Source organism: Lactuca serriola, chromosome 3 (genome assembly GCF_051521515.1).
Source record: "Lactuca serriola cultivar US96UC23 chromosome 3, Lser_US96UC23_V15, whole genome shotgun sequence".
Classification (NCBI taxonomy): domain Eukaryota; kingdom Viridiplantae; phylum Streptophyta; class Magnoliopsida; order Asterales; family Asteraceae; genus Lactuca; species Lactuca serriola.
Genome location: NC_136410.1, coordinates 257,886,839 through 257,906,005, shown reverse-complemented (window position 1 = coordinate 257,906,005; position 19,167 = coordinate 257,886,839). Strand labels below are relative to the sequence as shown.

Genomic DNA, 19,167 nt, shown 5'->3' with positions numbered 1-19,167 from the left:
CTGCTCAGGAACATTATGGTTCATGTCGATAACATATGCATTTCCTTCATGATTAGATCTCACCAGAATCTAATCCTCTGGTATGATGATACCAGGTTTTAAGATTAAGCATTCCTTTTTCGTGAAATGGGTTGAAAAACGTTTGTCAAATATCTGAGAGACGTTCAGCAAACTATGTTTCAACTCTGGAGCATAATTAACATTTTCAAAACTTAAGACTCCATTAGTTACCGTACCCTTTTGAGTGATTTTTCCTCCTTCTCCTCCTGCAAAGGAAACATACCCTCCCTTACAATTTTTAATGCCATGCAATTGAGAGATGTCTCCTGTCATGTGCCTAGAACAGCCACTATCAACATACCAAGGTCTTATGATATTCCTCCATAGTTGTTCCTGCACGATGTGCGAGATTAATTAGATTTGGGAACCCAGTCCATAGAGACACTGGGTTGACTATGTCCGTTTAAGTATTTAACTTCCTGTCATACCATATCCTTTGAATTAAATATTGCACTTGAAGAATTTAAAGGACGGTGAGATGATTGGTCTGCATTACCTTTGGGCACCCATCTATAATTAGATTTAAGAAATTTATTGCTAACATAGATGGAAGCTTTAACATTTGATTTTGAAATCTTTTTGTCTTTTATGTTGGACCTTTTGGGTATCCATCTATATCTAGATGGAGACCCATGAGATGACTTTGGTGACACCGATCTTGATTTGATCAATGTCGGTTTCATCAAGTTATCTCTTGACTTCTTTTTTCAAAATTGTTTTGTTTTTATTTTCCTGTACAACCTGTTTTCCGTCCTTGTTTTCATTCCAATCATCATCACTAGAACGTGGCCTCGAGGAATTTCGTTTAAAAAGTCTTCCCCGCGATACGTCCTGCCTACCTTGTGTATAATGCGGAGTATAAGCATGATTTGGACAATTTCTGGCAATGTGTCCAGGGGTTCCACAGTGGAAACATGTTTGCTTCTTCACATAGAAATGATTATTACTTGGTTGTGATTCCTGATTATGTCTACAAGTACACCTATAATTGGCAGTCTGTTTGACTTGTCTTGGTGGACTACATTTACTAACGGCAGGCCCATTCAAATTTGGATTAACAACCACATCATCACACACATTAGAAATAAAAGAAACATCATATTTCGAGAAAACATTGTCTAAAAAATCAACAGAGTCAACGGGAATAGCAATATCAGATGTTAAAACATCAGTTTTGAAAGCAGTGTCATTTTTTAAAAAACAAGTACTCTTTCCATCTTCCTTCCTGTCTTGCACTAGGGACTCATATGTATGTGAGGTAGAAACGTTAGTATCATTCATTCTATAAATATCCACTATCTCAACAACAGTTGATTTGCCATATTGCATGTTATCTTCCCTTGCTATTTCTTCCTCAGTCGTGGGGAGGAAGGTGTAATTATCATTAAATGGAGAAGGAACACTATCATAACCAATACCTACATTCTTTTTACCTTGCCATCTAAGTTGTTTCTCAATCATCGTCTCAACCTTCTTTTCCACAATCATTCCCCAATTGTTCTTTCCTGTACGCTGAGTAAATTTCTTTACCCTGAATACAATCATAGCTATTTGCCACGTGATGTCCATTTCCTCCACGTCCTCAGGGTGAATCTGATCGAGTTCTCCAACCATGATTGGAGAGGCCAAATCCCCTGCTAGAAGAGCATTATAACAGTTCATAAACCCAGCCATTAGGGTTAAGTTCTCTTCAACTTCTTTATGAATTGATGAGGTTTGAGTTGTAGTTGTGACTTTAGAAATTTAGCCAAAAGGACTTGAGGATATCAAAGATTGAGCAGGCACAACAAGATGAGAAATATACGTTTGTTGAGCTGAGAAGGACTTATTTGATGAGATTCCTAGATTCGCAGTAGAGTAGAATTCACATGGTTGATTTCACGTTGTTTATCATCCATGTCACATGCCTTGATTGTGGCCATAACTTCAGCAAGGGTTAGACTGCTCGGATCTCTAGTCTGCTTGATCACTGCCACATTCATGTCCCAATTTCGTGGAAGAGAGTTCAGTAACTTCTTATTAATTTCTGAGCGAGATAGATTAATTCCAGTGGTGCTCATCTCAGTAGTTAGGGTGATAAATCGTTGTAGTTGAACTTCCAGAGACTCTCCTAGAACATGATTAAATAGGTTAAACTTTTTTCGAAGTAAGTCCTGTCTGCTCTGTCTCATATCCTCACTTCCCTCAAAAACCTCAATCAAAGCTTCCCATAAATCCTTTGCAGACGTGTATTCCCTAAAGCCTTGAGCAATCTCAGGAGACAAAACCATAGTAATAGTAGAAAGAGCTCTGTCATGTTCTTCAAGTTTTTCAAAGTCCTCATCTGTGTAGTCCTCTATCTTCTTTTCTATCATAGTTTTAGCCTTTTCATCCACAGTTGTAATCTTGAATAGACCTCTAAGAATGCTCCTCCATATCTTAGGATCCTTCATCTTAGCTGATATTACCATATTTATACCTATTTTTAGGCAATATTTATTGACATTTTTATTAATAAGTTGGTAATATGTTTAGAATAATGGTACTTATGAGTTTAAATTGTTACTTGCAGCCAATTAGAAGTATTTTCAAAGAAAGGGACCAGATTTGACAATTCATGGAACATTGGAGGCTTGGAGTGTAAAAGATAAAGAAAACCACGACGTGGTAGAGATAATCACGACGTGGTATGAGTATTCTAGAAGACAAGATTACGTAAAGAAGGAGTCCTTGCCCGCTACGGAATCTGTTAGAAAACCACCATGTGGTATAGATAACCACGACGTGGTATGGGGTTTTTCAGAATATGTATATACTCTTGAACCCTACGATTGGGAGGACTTTTGGCTAGCTTAGAGAGATTCCAAAATACGAAATTCAGAAGAGAAGAAGATCTGGAAGCTGGTTCTAACACCAAGGAAGAAAGAGTTCATAAATTGGTTCATAGCTTGGTACACTTTAACATGTTTTGGATTATAGAATTCGTTTGTTTAGCTGTTAATATGTCCAACTAAATCTAGCTGCTTTTGTTAGCTAGATGAAGCTGGAACTCATGGTTTGAATGCATTAGATTTGACTTTATCTGTTGGTTATATGCTTGTGTTGATTGATTTTGCCTAGCATGTTTAGTTAATGATTTAATTGCTTTAAATTCTGCATGAATATGAATACCTAATAACAAAGTGAACACTAGTTTATTAGAGCTAAAATCAAACCAATCTTAGATAAGTAATTGAATCATTGGATTAAGCTGTGTTAGAGAACTCATATTATGACTATAATTGTGTTTTGATTAATCAATCTTCATAGCTCCGATCTTATTTAATAATTGATTTTGTGTTGACTATTGTGTGACCATACATAGAATTACATGAATTGATTAATAATTAGTAGGTTTAGAACTAAACTGCTAATACTTCTTAAATTGGTAACCAACGGTAATAGTTTTGACTAATGTATAACCATTGAGTGAAAGTAGATTCAAACTAATAGAAGTATTTTGTTTATTGATTGAGTTTTTGTTAAAGAATTAAGTTCATCTAAACTTGCAAAATTAGATACAAACCCTTTTTAGCTTAATAATTAGATTAATTTAGTAGTGAATATATTAATAACACTGTTCCCTGTGATCAACACCCGACTTACCTAAACTATATTGTAATCTGACTAGGTACACTGCCTATAAGTGTATAGTTAGTCTAAGTTTGTTAGGTTATAAATATTAAAATTAGTGGGCACTTTCGTGCACATCAAGTTTTTGGCGCCGTTGCCGGGGAACAACATAGTTTATTAATTTATTTGCATTAGGTTAATCGATCCTTTTTGTGGGGTAAAACCAGCAAAAAGTTAACTTTCCAGCAAGATTTAATTTTTTTTCAGAGAACACGACGTGGCCAGATAAGTGCCATGACGTGGTTTCTGAGAATTCTAGTTTCTTTTAGTTCTTAGTTTATTTTTCTATTTTAGTCCAGTTTTACGTTTTTATTTTGTTTAGTTTACAGGAGTTCATGACCAGAGGCTCTAACATACCTTTGGTGCCACCGATTGAAGATCCAGAAGCTGCACTTCACAAAAAGACTGATAAGAAGACGCCATTGCAAGAACTAAAGTCAGCATTTTCAAGGAAGTCGGGAAAGAAGACATGAGAGTCAAGTTCATCCTCAAAGAACAAGATCAAGCTTGAACACTTGGATCAAATACCCGTCCAAACCGAATCCGAATACGATACCGAGCCTGAATTTGAAGAACATACGAGCGAACCTGAGAACGAGCCAAGGAACAAGATGGCAGACATTGAGGAGATGTCCATGGGAGCTTATAAGAAGCGGATCCGAGAAGATGTGGGTCCCGGTTTAGTCCAACCCGCAATACCTGCCACTGCCACATTCGAGCTGAAGGGGCACATCTTGACTGCACTGAAGGATATCCCATTTTATGGGAAAGATCATGAGGATGCTTTTAAGCATCTAGATGAAGTCAATGACATTGAGGATTACTTTAATGTCCCAAATGTCAACAGAAACGCCGTCTTGCTTAGGATGCTTCCCATTACTTTCAAGGGAGCTGCTAAAGAGTAGTTAAAATCACTTCCACCGGGTACAATCACCACTTGGGCTTAAATGCGTGAGCAATTTCTTGACCAGTTTTGCCCACCATCCAAGATAGCTAAACTCAAGAAGGCAATAGCCAACTTTGAACAACAACCGGGGGAATCATTATACGAAGCATGGGAGCGATACAAGGGCTTGCTCAGAAATTGCCCTCAGCATGATCTTAATGTGCAACAAGAGATGTCGATTTTCTATGATGGGGTCAACGTTATGACAAGACAACTCCTTGACTCTCAAGGACCTTTGACAAAGAAAAATCCAAGGGAGGTCAAGGAGTTGATTGAAGAATTCGCGAAGCACTCTCGTGAATACCACAACCCTAGGCAAGAAGGAATCAAAGGCAGTGGAGGGGCCCAAACTGAAGAAATAGCAGCCATGATGGCTATGCTAAATAATATGGACCAGAGGTTGACACAAATGGACCACTCAATTCATGCCATAAGAGTTAGTTGCGAGAGGTGTAATGGTCCACACTTGACCAAGGACTGCAATTTAGATGAGTTTGTGAACAGAAAAGCTCAAGTGTGCTACTCGAGTGGGGACAAGTATGATGAAGACTGGAGGAAACCAAAGAAAGAGTGGCTGCCCTATGAAGAATATAAGAAGCAAAAAAGAAGATAAGTATAGGCAAACAAGCCGAGGCGTTTACCAAAAGGAGCAGCCGCCAGCTGAGAAGAAACCCGATCTAGAGACCATGTTGGTGAAGTTTATGGAAGCCTCGGAAAAGAGACACGAGGCTACTGATTCTGCTCTTAATGAACAAAGAACTTTGGTAAAGAATCATCATGCATTGATGGTAGAACAGCAAGTTTTAATAAAAAAAAATCAACAAGCCTCCATTAATAATCTTGAAGTGCAACTTGGTCAACTAGCCACTCTGGTTCATGAGAAGCTGTCCCCGAAAAATCCTGAAATGAAGACCCAATCTCATGTAATGGCCATAGATATTGAAGAAGAGGCCATCTCTGAGTTCCTGGAAGCCTTGGAAGAAGAACCACAGCAGCCCGATCCAAAACCAAAGAAGCCAAAGTTCGAAAGTGAAGAGGTTGCTGCAACACCTGCACCACGACATGGCACTTGTCTAGCCACGACGTGTCCCTTGTCTGAACAAAAAGTTCCTGAGCCTGTTCCGGTCTATCCACCTCGTTTACCATTTCTATCTCGAGCGCATCTCAGTCCACTAAAAAGGGAACATCTGGAATTTATTCAACAAATAAAGGGTATTCCGGTTAATACCCCTTTTATTGAGACGCTTGCAAAAATCCCAGAATACTCGAAGTTCTTACAAGACCTGTTAGCCACTCGGCAACAACTAAAGAAATGTTCTAAAGTGATTCTAAGTGAGCAAAGCTCAAAAGCTGTGTTGGGAGAGATACCTGATAAGATGGGAGATCCTGGACGCCTCACTCTTCCGTGTGAGTTTGGTAACAACATGAAGGTTGATGCTTTAGCCGATTCTGGGGCTAGCATTAATTTGATGCCTTATTCATTTTATCAGAAGTTGGATATTCATAAGTTGAAGGCTACAAGAATGACTATTCACATGGCGAACCATTCAGTGACACAACCCCGGGGCATTGTAGAGGATATTTTAGTAAAAATTGGAAAATTTATTTTTCCAATAGATGTTGTAGTGTTGGATATGAAAGAAGATCCCGATGTTCCAATTATCCTTGGTCGTCCATTACTTAACATTGCTGGAGCTCTTGTTGATATTCGTGAGTCCAAGCTCACCTTGAGGGTTGGTGATGAAAAGGAAGTCTTTGGGATAGAAGATGGCTTTCAAAGGAATCATGTTCAAGAAGAGGTGTTCACCATTAATGAAGACAATGAACTTGAAGAATTAGAAAAGCTCATGGAAGAAGAGATCAAGACAATTCATCAAGTCAAAAGAACAAAACCAAGAGCATATGTTCCATATTTAGTTGAAGTCATTGCTTACAAGAGTCCACCTTCTTGGGTGAGCAAGGAAGATGATGAGATGACAAGTGATGAAGAAGAGGTTACTTCAAAGGTGACACGGCAAATGGTGAAAGAAGAGACAAGTAGTATGGAGCTTAAGAGTGAAGAAAAATTAAAGACTCAAGGGATTAAACGCAAGCTCGATGTAGATGAAGTAAAGACAAAGAAGGAGAATTTGAAAAAGGCATATAAAAGACGTGTGCAAGCTTACAAGAGGCGTTTCAAGGAACAAAAGGTCCAGTTGGTGATAGACTCTTCAGAAGATTCAACGTAGGAAGCACGGAGTCCGGCTCACGACTCCATCAAAAAGAAGCGCTTCTCGGGAGGCAACCCGAGCTTGGTTTGCATTTTTTTCTTTCTTTCTTTTAATTTTTGAGTTTTAAAATAGGAAAGAGATCAACTCATCGTCTAATAACTGATACTTGGTAAGAATTAAGTGTGGGGTGATTTAATTAATAAATGGAATACAAAGTAGTTAGTTAAAATTTGTTATTTTACTCATTTTTTGTGTCCAAACTTAAGCCACGTCGTGATTACAGAGTAATTACGGGGATAGTTTAATTGTTGAACAGATTAGGATCTTATAAACACCACGTCGTGGTATGACCGACCACGACGTGTCCTTTAAAAAGTCTCGGGGGGGGGGGGGGGGGGACCAGTTCTTTAACCCTTTGACCATTAAGTTATTCCCCGCTTGTTTGTTGCCTCACGAAAGGAGACCAAGTGCCCCCACAGCCGATTTCTTCAAATTTCTTTCCAAATCCATCGCATTTCTTGTCTTTTAACTCCATACGGTATGTGTTTCAACCATTCATTGTAGGTAATACTTGTAATTTATACATTTTTAGTTAGGGTATTGTGTAAACCAAAATTTCGAATTTGGATGAAATTGGTTGATGTTTTTTTGTTTACATACCTTAGATTATCATTAGGAACAAACCCCAACTGTTAATTTTGGTTGAAATCGAGTCTGTGAACTCGACCAGTGTACACGTCCCGATTACGACCCACGATGTGGTGTTATCAGCCACGACGTGGTTCCTGGTTCAGCAGAAACTGTTTTATTTTTTTTAATACTTTGGGTGTTTTGTTTCTTTTGGTTTTCTTTTCTTTTCAGGAATGCCTCCAAGACGCAATATTCCACAGGGAGATGTCCAAATTGATTTGGCAAGCCTTCATCCTCTATATCGATTTCCACAAAACATTTCTCGGGATTTATTGACTACGTATGAGAACCAATTGGGGTGGTTATATCATAGAGAATTTGTAATCGCGCCCATAGTAGATTGGAGATGGTTGCGTGAAGTGGGTCTGGTTTCTGAGTTGGAACGCTTTTGGACAAAAGTGTATGAGGGGATAGATTTTACTTTTACTTGTCACGGATGGAGGAATCTTTTTGCCATCCAAGAACCCATTTACCGGGAACTGTCCTTAGAGTTCTTTGCAACGGTTGGTTTTGAAGAGAGGACTGTAGATTTTGATTACAACAGGGCACTAGTTTTCCATTTAGGAGGAGTTTATCGAGAGTGCAGCCTTCGAGAGTTTGCTTGTTGAATGGGACTTTATACTGAAATAGAAACCCAATCTCCGTTCTTTGTACCCTTCTTACTTGGTTGTGTTCGGAATTTTACTCCCGGCCTATTGGATGTTCAGTTTTGGAGAACTATTTCCAATCACGAGTACAATGCTAGTGATTATAGTGAGTCGCAAATTCGGAGCCCCGTATACCGTTTCCTGCATCGCCTTATCACTTTTTCCATTACTCACAAGCATCATGGTGACAAGGTTTCCATTCAGAATATGTTCTTTTTATGGAGTATTATTACTCCGGGTGTTTGTTGTGACTTGCCATACATGCTTGCAAGGTTCATGAGTAGGAAAACTGTTAGTTCTCGGCAAGGGAGTCCAATTACGGGAGGACATTTGGTCACCCATCTTGCTCGTTCCTATGGTATTTTATCTCTGGAATTTGTGCAGAATTTGACACATTTTCCCGACATTGAATTGTCACGTCAAGTTATGGGGCTTATGCGGGTCGTGGTTAATGTTGGGGGCGGGTTTGTTATACCACCAATAGATGCGGAGCAGGAGGAGGTGCAACTAGAGCAACAACCACCAGCCAGACCTCGGCGTCGAAATGTTCGAGCTCGAGGATAGATGGAGAGAGAGCGTGCTACTCCACAGCATGTACAAGGTATACCCACCGACCCTTTTCAGTGTCGGGTGGCGGTTTATTTGGATAACCTCCGGGGAAATGCCATTTATCATACCCAGCTTACTGAGGGTATTTATTCACATTTGGGTGTGACCCGGCCACCATCTATGCCACCTCATTATCCTTATTTTCCAACATGGGAGGAGCTTTGGAATCCACGGAATGATGGGGAAGGACCGAGTGGAGTGTAGGGATGAGGGGATGATGATTGATTTCTTTTCTATTTAGTTTTTTTTTTATTTTAAGTAGTGTCTTTTATGTTTAAATTTGGTTTGTGATGTAAGACTTTGTTAGACTATTATGTTACTCTTTTATTTCTTTTGGGTTGTTCCTTTTTCAGAATAGCATTGGAATTTTTAGAAGGAAGTAAGGTTGAGTCAAGAGTCGTGTTTGTCTAGTCAAATCAAGGTTCGGTTAAAGTCATGAGTCGAAACCCACAATTAAAGATAAGTGTGGGGTACGTTGGAGGGAGAGAGGTTAAAGTAGGAAAGTATATTTACATAGAAGAGTCTTAACCCATTACGACACTGGTCAAGCTGCTAGGATGAATAAAGTGATGAGGAATTTTTTCTGACATCCAGTTTCCACGACGTGGTCTTCTTTCACCACGTCGTGGCATGCCAAATGTGATGCATTCTGTTCGTGGTTTTTATCAAAAGTCACGACGTGGTATTATGCACCACGACGTGGTTTATGTTCTTTTATTCGTTCTGAAGATCCTTAGCGTTTTTACCTTGAGGCTTGTCATGTTTCTTGGGATCATTATGAAGACTATTTTGCCTCGTTTCTTCCTACATATAATGTGGCGTATGTTTTCCCACATTTTTCTACATATTTGCGCCCACTTTGAAGAGTCACCAAGTTCATATTTTGATGAGGTCCATGTTCGAGATGCACATTTTCCACGCTTTTGGAGATGCTCACACCACTATCCCAGGAGAGTCTGTTCCTTTTTCTCCCTTTTTCTTAATTTTGATTTTTTTTTTGCATACAATGAGGGCATTGTATGAAACAAGTGTGAGGTAGGGGTAGAAAAAGTAAATTACTAGAAAATTGGAAATTTGAAATTTTTAATAATTAAATCTAGTAATAATAATTTGAACTGTAGTTGTTAGTGTTATATGGGATGATCCGATAAGAGCTCAAATGTTTAGTTGAGTCAATACACGTTATAGTGCATTTGTGGCCTTCTTATTTTAGTGAAATCATGGAACAAAAACATAATCCCGCTTAGTTTGAGGGATGCAATATGTTTAGCATCGTGTACCAGAAATGTATCCAGGAAAATTGTTATCTTTAACCAATAAAGGTTGGAGTTGAGCGCCCCTGCATAAGTATGTAGGGTTTTGAGTGAAAAAAGTGAGTTACATGTTAAAAAAGAGAGAGAGAGAGAGAATTACAAGAAATGTTTGAAGAATTTTTGGAGCATCAAAGTCAAAGTTTGAAGAACGAAAAACCCAAAATTCCAAAGAAATTCAAAAGTTGAAGATACCCAGAAATCAAAGATCAAATATCGAAGAAGTGAAGAATTCCAAAAGAGTTCCATAGTGGTATCAGAAATTTTAATTGTCTAGATTATGTATGCTTGGGTTGCTCAACCAAAAATACCTTGAGGTTAGGAAGTTTTATGGGGATGGATTCGGAGGGATGCATAAAATGAGCATTGTTCGGAAGAAGTGGGCGAGTGTTTATGAAGATTGTGAGTATTTAAAGTATGGGGGTACTTTAGGAAAAAATTAGACACAAATGCATGCGTTGAGGTCTTGGCATAATGGTTGAGCTAGAATTGGATTGTTCTATGTGATGTTAGGGATAAAGATTTAAGTTTAAATTTTCCTTAGGGCAAGCAAAGCTCAAGTGTGGGGTATTTTGATATTGCCATATTTATACCTATTTTTAGGCAATATTTATTGACATTTTTATTAATAAGTTGGTAATATGTTTAGAATAATGGTACTTATGAGTTTAAATTGTTACTTGCAGCCAATTAGAAGTATTTTCGAAGAAAGGGACCAGATTTGACAATTCATGGAACATTGGAGGCTTGGAGTGTAAAAGATAAAGAAAGCCACGGAATTCGCTAAAACCACGACGTGGTAGAGATAACCACGACGTGGTATGAGTATTCTAGAAGACAAGATTACGTAAAGAAGGAGTCCTTGCCCGCTACGGAATCTGTTAAAAAACCACGACGTGGTACGGGGTTTTTCAGAATATATATATATACTCTTGAACCCTACGATTGGGAGGACTTTTGGCTGGCTTAGAGAGATTCCAAAATAAGAAATTCAAAAGAGAAGAAGATCTGGAAGTTGGTTCTAACACCAAGGAAGAAAGAGTTCATAAATTGGTTCATAGCTTGGTACACTTTAACATGTTTTGGATTATAAAATTCGTTTGTTTAGCTGTTAATATGTCCAACTAAATCTAGTTGCTTCTGTTAGCTAGATGAAGTTGGAACTCATGGTTTGAATGCATTAGATTTGACTTTATCTGTTGGTTATATGCTTGTGTTGATTGGTTTTACCTAGCATGTTTAGTTAATGATTTAATTGCTTTAAATTCTCATTCTGTGTAGTTAGTGAACACAAATCTGCAAATATGAATACCTAATAACAAAGTGAACACTAGTTTATTAGAGCTAAGATCAAACCAATATTAGATAAGTAATTGAATCATTGGATTAAGTTGTGTTAGAGAACTCATATTATGACTGTAATTGTGTTTTGATTAATCAATCTTCATAGCTCCGATCTTATTTAATAATTGATTCTATGTTAACTATTGTGTGACCATACATAGAATTACATGAATTGATTAATAATTAGTAGGTTTAGAACTAAACTGCTAATACTTCTTAAATTGGTAACCAACGGTAATAGTTTTGACTAATGTATAACCATTGAGTGAAAGTGGAATCGAACTAACAGAAGTATTTTGTTTATTGATTGAGTTTTTGTTAAAGAATTAAGTTCATCTAAACTTGCAAAATTAGATACAAACCCTTTTTAGCTTGTTAATAATTAGATTAATTTAGTAGTGAATATATTAATAACACCGTTCCCTGTGATCGACACCCTACTTACCTAAACTATACTGTAATCTGACTAGGTACACTGCCTATAAGTGCATAGTTAGTCTAAGTTTGTTAGGTTATAAATATTAAAATTAGTGGGTACTTTCGTGCACATCATTAGCCCTAACTAGCATGCGATTCCACAGATTCACGGATAAAAGCATAATAGATAACATGTATGGGTATTTTGGGAAAACTTACTTGAGCTCGGCCGATTGCACGCATCACACCCCTTTCTTTGATAAGAAGTTCCTTTTTAGTTAAATGTTTATTATATAAAAAAATTCACCAAACCCTCTATTTGAGTTCAGGCACACCCGAGAGTATGTACGAATCCCTCAAACCAAGACTCTGATACCAACTTGTAACAACCCAAAAATCCAAGGTAAAAATTTTATTTTTATTATAATCAAAACACCATTGTAACTTTGTTCTAAACATTGAAAAGCATTTCAATTAACACAGTTATCAGAGTCCAATCTCAAATATCACATAAATGCGGAAAACACGGGTGTATGCGATGCGATCTTCCCTAGCTCTTTCATTTGAAAATTGGAGTACCTTAACATAAACTGAAAACCGTAAGCACAAGCTTAGTGAGTTCCCCAAAATACCTCATACCATACATAACTAAACACATACGAGCCATGCCCACTAAGATACGGGCCCCGCCCACACTCGACCGAGATACGGGCCCCGCCCACACTTGGGTAGAAATGAGATATGGGCCCTGCCCACACTTGAATGAGATACATGCCTCACCCACACTCGCATAACGGGCCCCGACCACTGAGATACGGTCCCCAACCACATACAAATCATATATGCAGAACCTGATACTAGAATATGGAATAATCATCAGGCCCTGCCCATCATACATATAAATGCATACACATGCAAGAGTCACGCAGACAACTGGCATCCTAACATAATAACCATGGGCCGACATTGGTGCCTTCAACCCGCTAAACATATTGAGGAGACTCACCTCGAATGTTGAAGCCCACTGCACGAAATCCTTAGCTGTTGCCCAGAAAACTCCTCAAGCTAACAATACCAAAATATCACCCAATTAGCAATTGGGTTCCAAACCATGATCCATAATCCATATTTGGGGTAAAATGACCATTTTACCCCTGGCCCAACAAGATTCAAAACCACAAAATCCATGAAAGCCCACAAATGGCCTAATTTTCCAAATTAGGATCAATCCCATACGGGCCTTATCCTAAGCCCACATTTTCCAATTCGGATTGCTTCAAACACCCCTTGCGCCAAACTTGATCAAAGGCATAAGTAAAAAGTCAAAGTCAATGGCCTGAGTTGACCCAACTCGCCGAGTTTTATCCTTCAACTCGCCAAGTTCCTTTGACAATCGCAAAGTCGGGAAGAAGTCGGTCCAACTCGCCAAGTTGGCTAATCAACTCATCAAGTTGACCCTCACCAACTTAGAATCGGGGAAAAGCAAAACAACTCGCCGAGTTGGCCATTCAAGTCGTCGAGTCTGCGACCAAACAACTCAACCCATTAAGCCGACATATTCAAAACTAACAGCTTTTCCCACTCAAATCTTAACTGAAATGGCCTTAAAAAGGGTAAAGTTTCCAATTTTACCCCTAAGAACCACCAAAATGGGTTCAAAACCCAAACCTAAAACTTAAAAGGGTAAGGACTTAATCATTAAGCACTTATTCCACAAGGACACAACTTCAAGATATAGATCTAACCATATGAGGCTAGATGGCCATGTAAAGTTTCCAACTTTACACTTATTCATGCTTAGAAGAAGCTTAAAAGCTTAAAAGAGACCAAAAGAAGGACTTAATGAATGCATGAAGCCCTTAGGACCATAAAGTTGGCACCTTTATGCCAAAAGAGCTCATGAAGATCATAGATCTAGAAAGGATAAACACTTGGGACTTCTACTTCTACTTCTACAACAATCAACCAACCATGGCTAAAAACATACAAATAAATCCTAGAAGATATCTAAGCCAATACTAAGCAAGGTTAGAACTTTATACCCAAAATGAGTTGGTAATGAGGCAGAGAATCAAGATCTATGAGCTCCTTCTTAAACCACCACCTTGCACCAAGCTTCTACTCCTTGAATGAGCTTCAAACACACACCAAAACACACATAATGAACTCACAACACTCTTGGAGGGTCTAGGGTCTCAAGATTAGGGTTAGGGTCTATGGAGGTTGGAAATGAGGCCAACACCTGGAACTTAAGGTGTTTAAATAGGGTGCAAAACCCCAAAATTAGGGTTTCCTAAATATCGCCCAACTCGTCGAGTTTCCTTCACCAACTCGACGAGTTGTTCCTCAAAAACACGCGTCCCAAAAGCTTTCAACACGTTGAGTTTATGCCACAAACTCAACGAGTTGGCCCCTAAAAAGGGAATTTATTTCCATAATTGACCATCTAGATTTCGGATGTTACATGGGTATATTTCAACCCCTTCGGTCTCTTTCAATCGCAACTGGGTCTATTTCACCCCCTCCGATATCTTTCAACCGGTATCGGGTCTATTTCACCCTACAGCTAGCATACAATCATAACAACAAGAGTCACAGAGACACCAAGCACATACAAGCATAACATGAAATTGTCACAAAGACAATCCTCTACACATAATTCGGTAGGCCGACATTGGTGCCTTTGACCCACGAGTACAGTGAAGGAAACTCACCTTAGTTTGCTGACAAACCTATAGATGCTCGAGCTACTGGACCGGAGAATCCCTGCCTTAATCAATCAAATACAATCATGATCAATAATCATCCCATAACCATAATCGGGACTTAATTCACTCATCCTGACTCTTAGGGTACAAGACTATTTTACCCTTCTCCTCAACTAGCCCAAAGACCAAGGCCTAAACTCAATGGCACTAAAATCCCAATAAGCAGCCCAATTCCAAAAGACACCCAAGGCCTAAATACACTCCTGATTCCATAAAGGCCCAACCAAAAGACAAAATTGTCAACTATCCATCCTCACGTTGTGACCAATCTTTGGTTACATCATGCGCTCTCACTCGGTCCAATTCCAACTCATCCAGACTAAACTCAGTCAATCTGACATGAAAAGTCACCAGATCTGACCTTATGTTGTGAGACCATCCTCCCACGTCGTAAGCTCCAAGAAGCTAACTAGAAATGGGGTCATTTAACTCTCATGCCATGAGCTCCATGTCTCACGTCGTGAGGTCAGTCTGAAGCCAAAAGTCCAACTTTTATGTCACACCACAAAACCGGAACGGCAGAAACGTTCGGGGGTGGAGGACGTCATATTTAGTATCACAAGACATGCATCATAGTAATCAAAGTAATGAGCAACCATTTCATTAGAAAGAAAGTGTTTACAATGTGTGTGTGTTCACAAAACATAGAATACATAAGCAAATAACAAAACAAGACTTGAAGCTATTATGCTCCATCTTCTGAATTCCCAGCTCGTGTACCTGTCTACTAGTCTCCTGAGAATACAAGTTATTTTGAAAGAGTTGATCAGCAATTAAGCTGTTGAGTTCATAAGATTTTAATGATGTAAGTATGTTGTAGAAATTTGTAGTAAGTCTGTAAGTATGTTGTAAGTTTTGTTTAGAAAAGTTCGTATGTTCCTCCAGAAAATCCTATATTTCCTAATTTGATGAAAGATAAGTAAAAATGACTCTACAATCCTTTCTATGAGTACTAAATGGATACAAGTTATATAAAACTTAGAGTAAACAAACAATCGATTGTGTGTATCTGCCCTAAGCCCACAACCAAACAAGGAACATGAAATGAGGCGGATGGCACACATCCCGTTGGTTGTTAGATCATCATTGTATAGAACCCTGGCGTATTCACTTGGTACTCACGGAGTTAATTGTAATAGTTCCTTTATATTTGATAAAAAGATTCTTTAAGAAAACCCTTATTTCTTATAATAAAAATGGTAACCACAATGGTTCCTTCTATAATCACTTAGTTTATACTAGCTATATATAATCTAATATCGAATGGATAGTTAATTGTATGAATCCGCCCTAAGTTCACAACCAAATAAGGAACAGGAAATGAGGCAGAAACATACATCCAACTACCGATCGGGTATTAGTTATATATAACCGTGATGTATAAACTAAGGTATTATAGAGTTAACCACCTAAGGTCCTTTAAGTTTATACTGGTTTAATAAAAATGGATTAAACCCTTTACTGGTAAGTTTCTTGTTTTGAATACCAAAAGTTTTAATTTGAAAAGTATGCTTTGTACTAGAAAATTGTGCATTTCATTATTGTCCTATGACTTAACCCATACCTGGTACCCCTTATGATGACTTAATGTATACGGAACATATATATCCCTAAGATCGAATGGATAATAGACTGCGTGAATCCACTCTAAGCCCACAACCAAACAAGGAACAGGAAATGAAGCGGAAAACACACATCCTATTACCTGTTGGATCCTATTGATATATATATATATATATATATATATATATATATATATATATATATATCCTTTGATGTATACATTAAGGAATCATAAGGTTAGCATTATGGTCCCTTTCTACTGAATGTACTAGACTCGACTGTTCTGTTTGTCGTTTGTAAAATGTAAGTTTTCCCTAATTTATAACTATCTTGACTCGAAAATAGTTTGCATTCACTTTCAAGTGGTACTGCTACTTTTATGAAAGTAATGGGAAATGTAAGTACACAATTGTCTTTTAAATTGACACACGGACGTACTGATTACCTTAAAACATGTTTGTTTTATAAAGGTCGTAATGTGAAGGCTAGTACCCCTACTATACGCTCTCCCTATCAAGAGATTATGGGAACCAAACGCGACTTTAGCAAACCAGTTGCTAGGCCGTGTAATTCACATTAAAGTTATATGATCATGTATACACAATTTAACTATCACCTTTTGTTTAGAACAATGAGTTAGTGATTCATTGGTATAACTAGATCATGTAGTCGTTTCGTGCTATAGCCACTTAGTATGTTCGTTCTGTTATCGTGTATTGTATCTTCCTCCCTGATTCTCTTTATTGTGTGTTCTCTTATGTTATCGTGTATTGTATCTAGTATGAACTGAACCACTAAACTATACCTACTATAGTTTACTAATGTTTTACTTGAACTGTTATTTGAAAAGGCTCATTTATCTACTAAGTTATGCTTGTACTTTAAAAACAGAGTTTTGTTAAACTATGAAGTAACATAACTTTAAAACAGTTTTTGAAATGTTTTGATCACCTATAAAAGACATAGGCAATCTTTTGAAAGATGTCTATAAAAAACATTTACACAATTATCATTGTTTTCAACTTGTATTCCCCCCCCCCCCCCCTTAAAAGCATTTAAAACAGTTTAAAAGATCGATTACGGGGTATGAACTCACCTGATGTAGGTGATTCAATCGAATATGTGTGTAAGGATGAGAAGCTCCACAAATGAAGTCCCGAGACTTAACGAGTCCTAATTGACATGTAATGGCATATATTGACATAAATATAGCATTTAGAGGCAACCAAATGCAAGGAAACACCTCACGGGACTAGGAAACACTTTGACTAAGTGTTGGAATCACATGTGATTGAACTAAGGAGTGTGGAATGGCACTACCATGAGTTTACGGCCATGGGTTTACAGCCAAGGGAGTTTACGGCCGTAAACTCATGGTTAAACATGCATGTGTGTGTATTTCAAGGTCCTACAACATCCATTAAGGGTTCAAGGTCAAAGGCTTGGACTTAGGAAGGGTTTATGACCAAAATGGCATACATATAGGGATTTACCGCCATAGGATGATTTACATGGATGAAACTTATTAATTTCAAGTAAACTTTAAAAGTTGAAGATTTGAAGATTTGAAGATCTGGTCAATAAGATGATTTACATGGATGAAATCATGAGATGAAGCTAGATAAAGAAGGATTAACAACAAACCAAAGAAAGAACACTCACATTTTGATGATCTAAGATGATGAACTCGATGATACTTGAGATAGAAATGGAAGTTCTTGAGGTGAAAGTGAACTAATGAATGAAAGTTGAAGTATATGAGCCTATAAGGAGGGAGTTTACGGCCCACCTTGAGTTTACGGCCGTAAACTCAAGTGTTGTGGCCGTGAACTCCTTTTGATGAGGATTAAGGCTCAAATGTTGCATAGTATCTCTAGCAGGTACTTCCCAACACTTATTCCTTAAGTGTACTAGGCTAAAACTCCTTAGAATGACCTTTAACAAGGCTAGAACTCATTACTAATGAGTCTGACACTCAGTTGAGTTGAATGAATTTACAAGGCAAAAAATTTCAGGTTGTCACATTTTAAGCCTTGAACTTTAACTTTCTAGAAGGTCTTCTACTGGAAAGTCGATGCTTTTAAGACATATATGTCCACTACATGTCTAGATCTCATTTGGGTCAAGAGTTAAAGAAAATACATCCAAGTTTCATGAAAGGTTCCAAAACTCAACCATTCTCTAGATCCGAACTCCATATTACTCTTAAGACCATAATAACACATAAAATTGCCAACTTTATGGTTTCCATTCATCAAACTTGCACGATTAAGAGGAAAAGCGGGACAAAACCTAGATCTAGCCTCATAGAACAATAAAGGAGGAGTCTTGGATACTTACAATGATCCATAAACCATGTAAGATGATGATGATGAAAATTCCTTGCAAGCCTCAACTCAAGATCACCTTTTTCTTCTTCTTTTCTCCTTCTTCCAAACCAATAAAAGCTCCAAAAGGACCAAAGATCAAGCAAGGATGAAGACTAGGGTTTTTTCTGAGGTGAAAGAGGGGTTGGGCCTGATAAAAAACCCTAAAATAAGTTTGGAGATGCTTAAATATGAAGGAAACGCTAAAATGATCATGGGCTTGGGCTGCATCGGCTCTCACGTCGTGAGACCAGTCCAGAAAAAAAAAGTTTTCATGTAACCCATCTCACGTCGTGAGGCTTCTTTTCCTCAAAAATCCAACCTTTTGACTCCTCGAAACCCTAATACGATTCATCTTGGAAAACGGGTGTTATATCAGTAATGGGCATTATGCATTTGACATTAAGAAACTTATTAATTAGTTATATCAAATACTAATTAGGTAATTATATAATATGCCATATGCTTAAGTCAATTACCAAATCCTATTTACTAATTATAGCAAACCATTGCATTGTACATTTGAACTTTTTTTATTTCAAGAAAACATATACATCTAATTGATGCATATGTTTTTATTTTCAAG

General features: G+C 37.9%; 1 protein-coding gene and 1 non-coding gene across 2 annotated transcripts; both read right to left on the bottom strand.

The window, feature by feature from the left end:
• Positions 1-1,901: 1,901 nt before the first annotated feature.
• On the bottom strand, positions 1,902-2,510 carry LOC145096208 (uncharacterized). The gene has a single exon (XM_079033968.1). The coding sequence runs from the start codon at positions 2,508-2,510 to the stop codon at positions 1,902-1,904; it is 609 nt and encodes a 202-aa protein (XP_078890094.1).
• Positions 2,511-4,706: 2,196 nt separating this feature from the next.
• LOC145096580 (small nucleolar RNA R71) lies at positions 4,707-4,813 on the bottom strand. Its single transcript, XR_013703955.1, has one exon. It is a non-coding gene; the product is annotated as a small nucleolar RNA R71 (small nucleolar RNA).
• Positions 4,814-19,167: the final 14,354 nt, after the last annotated feature.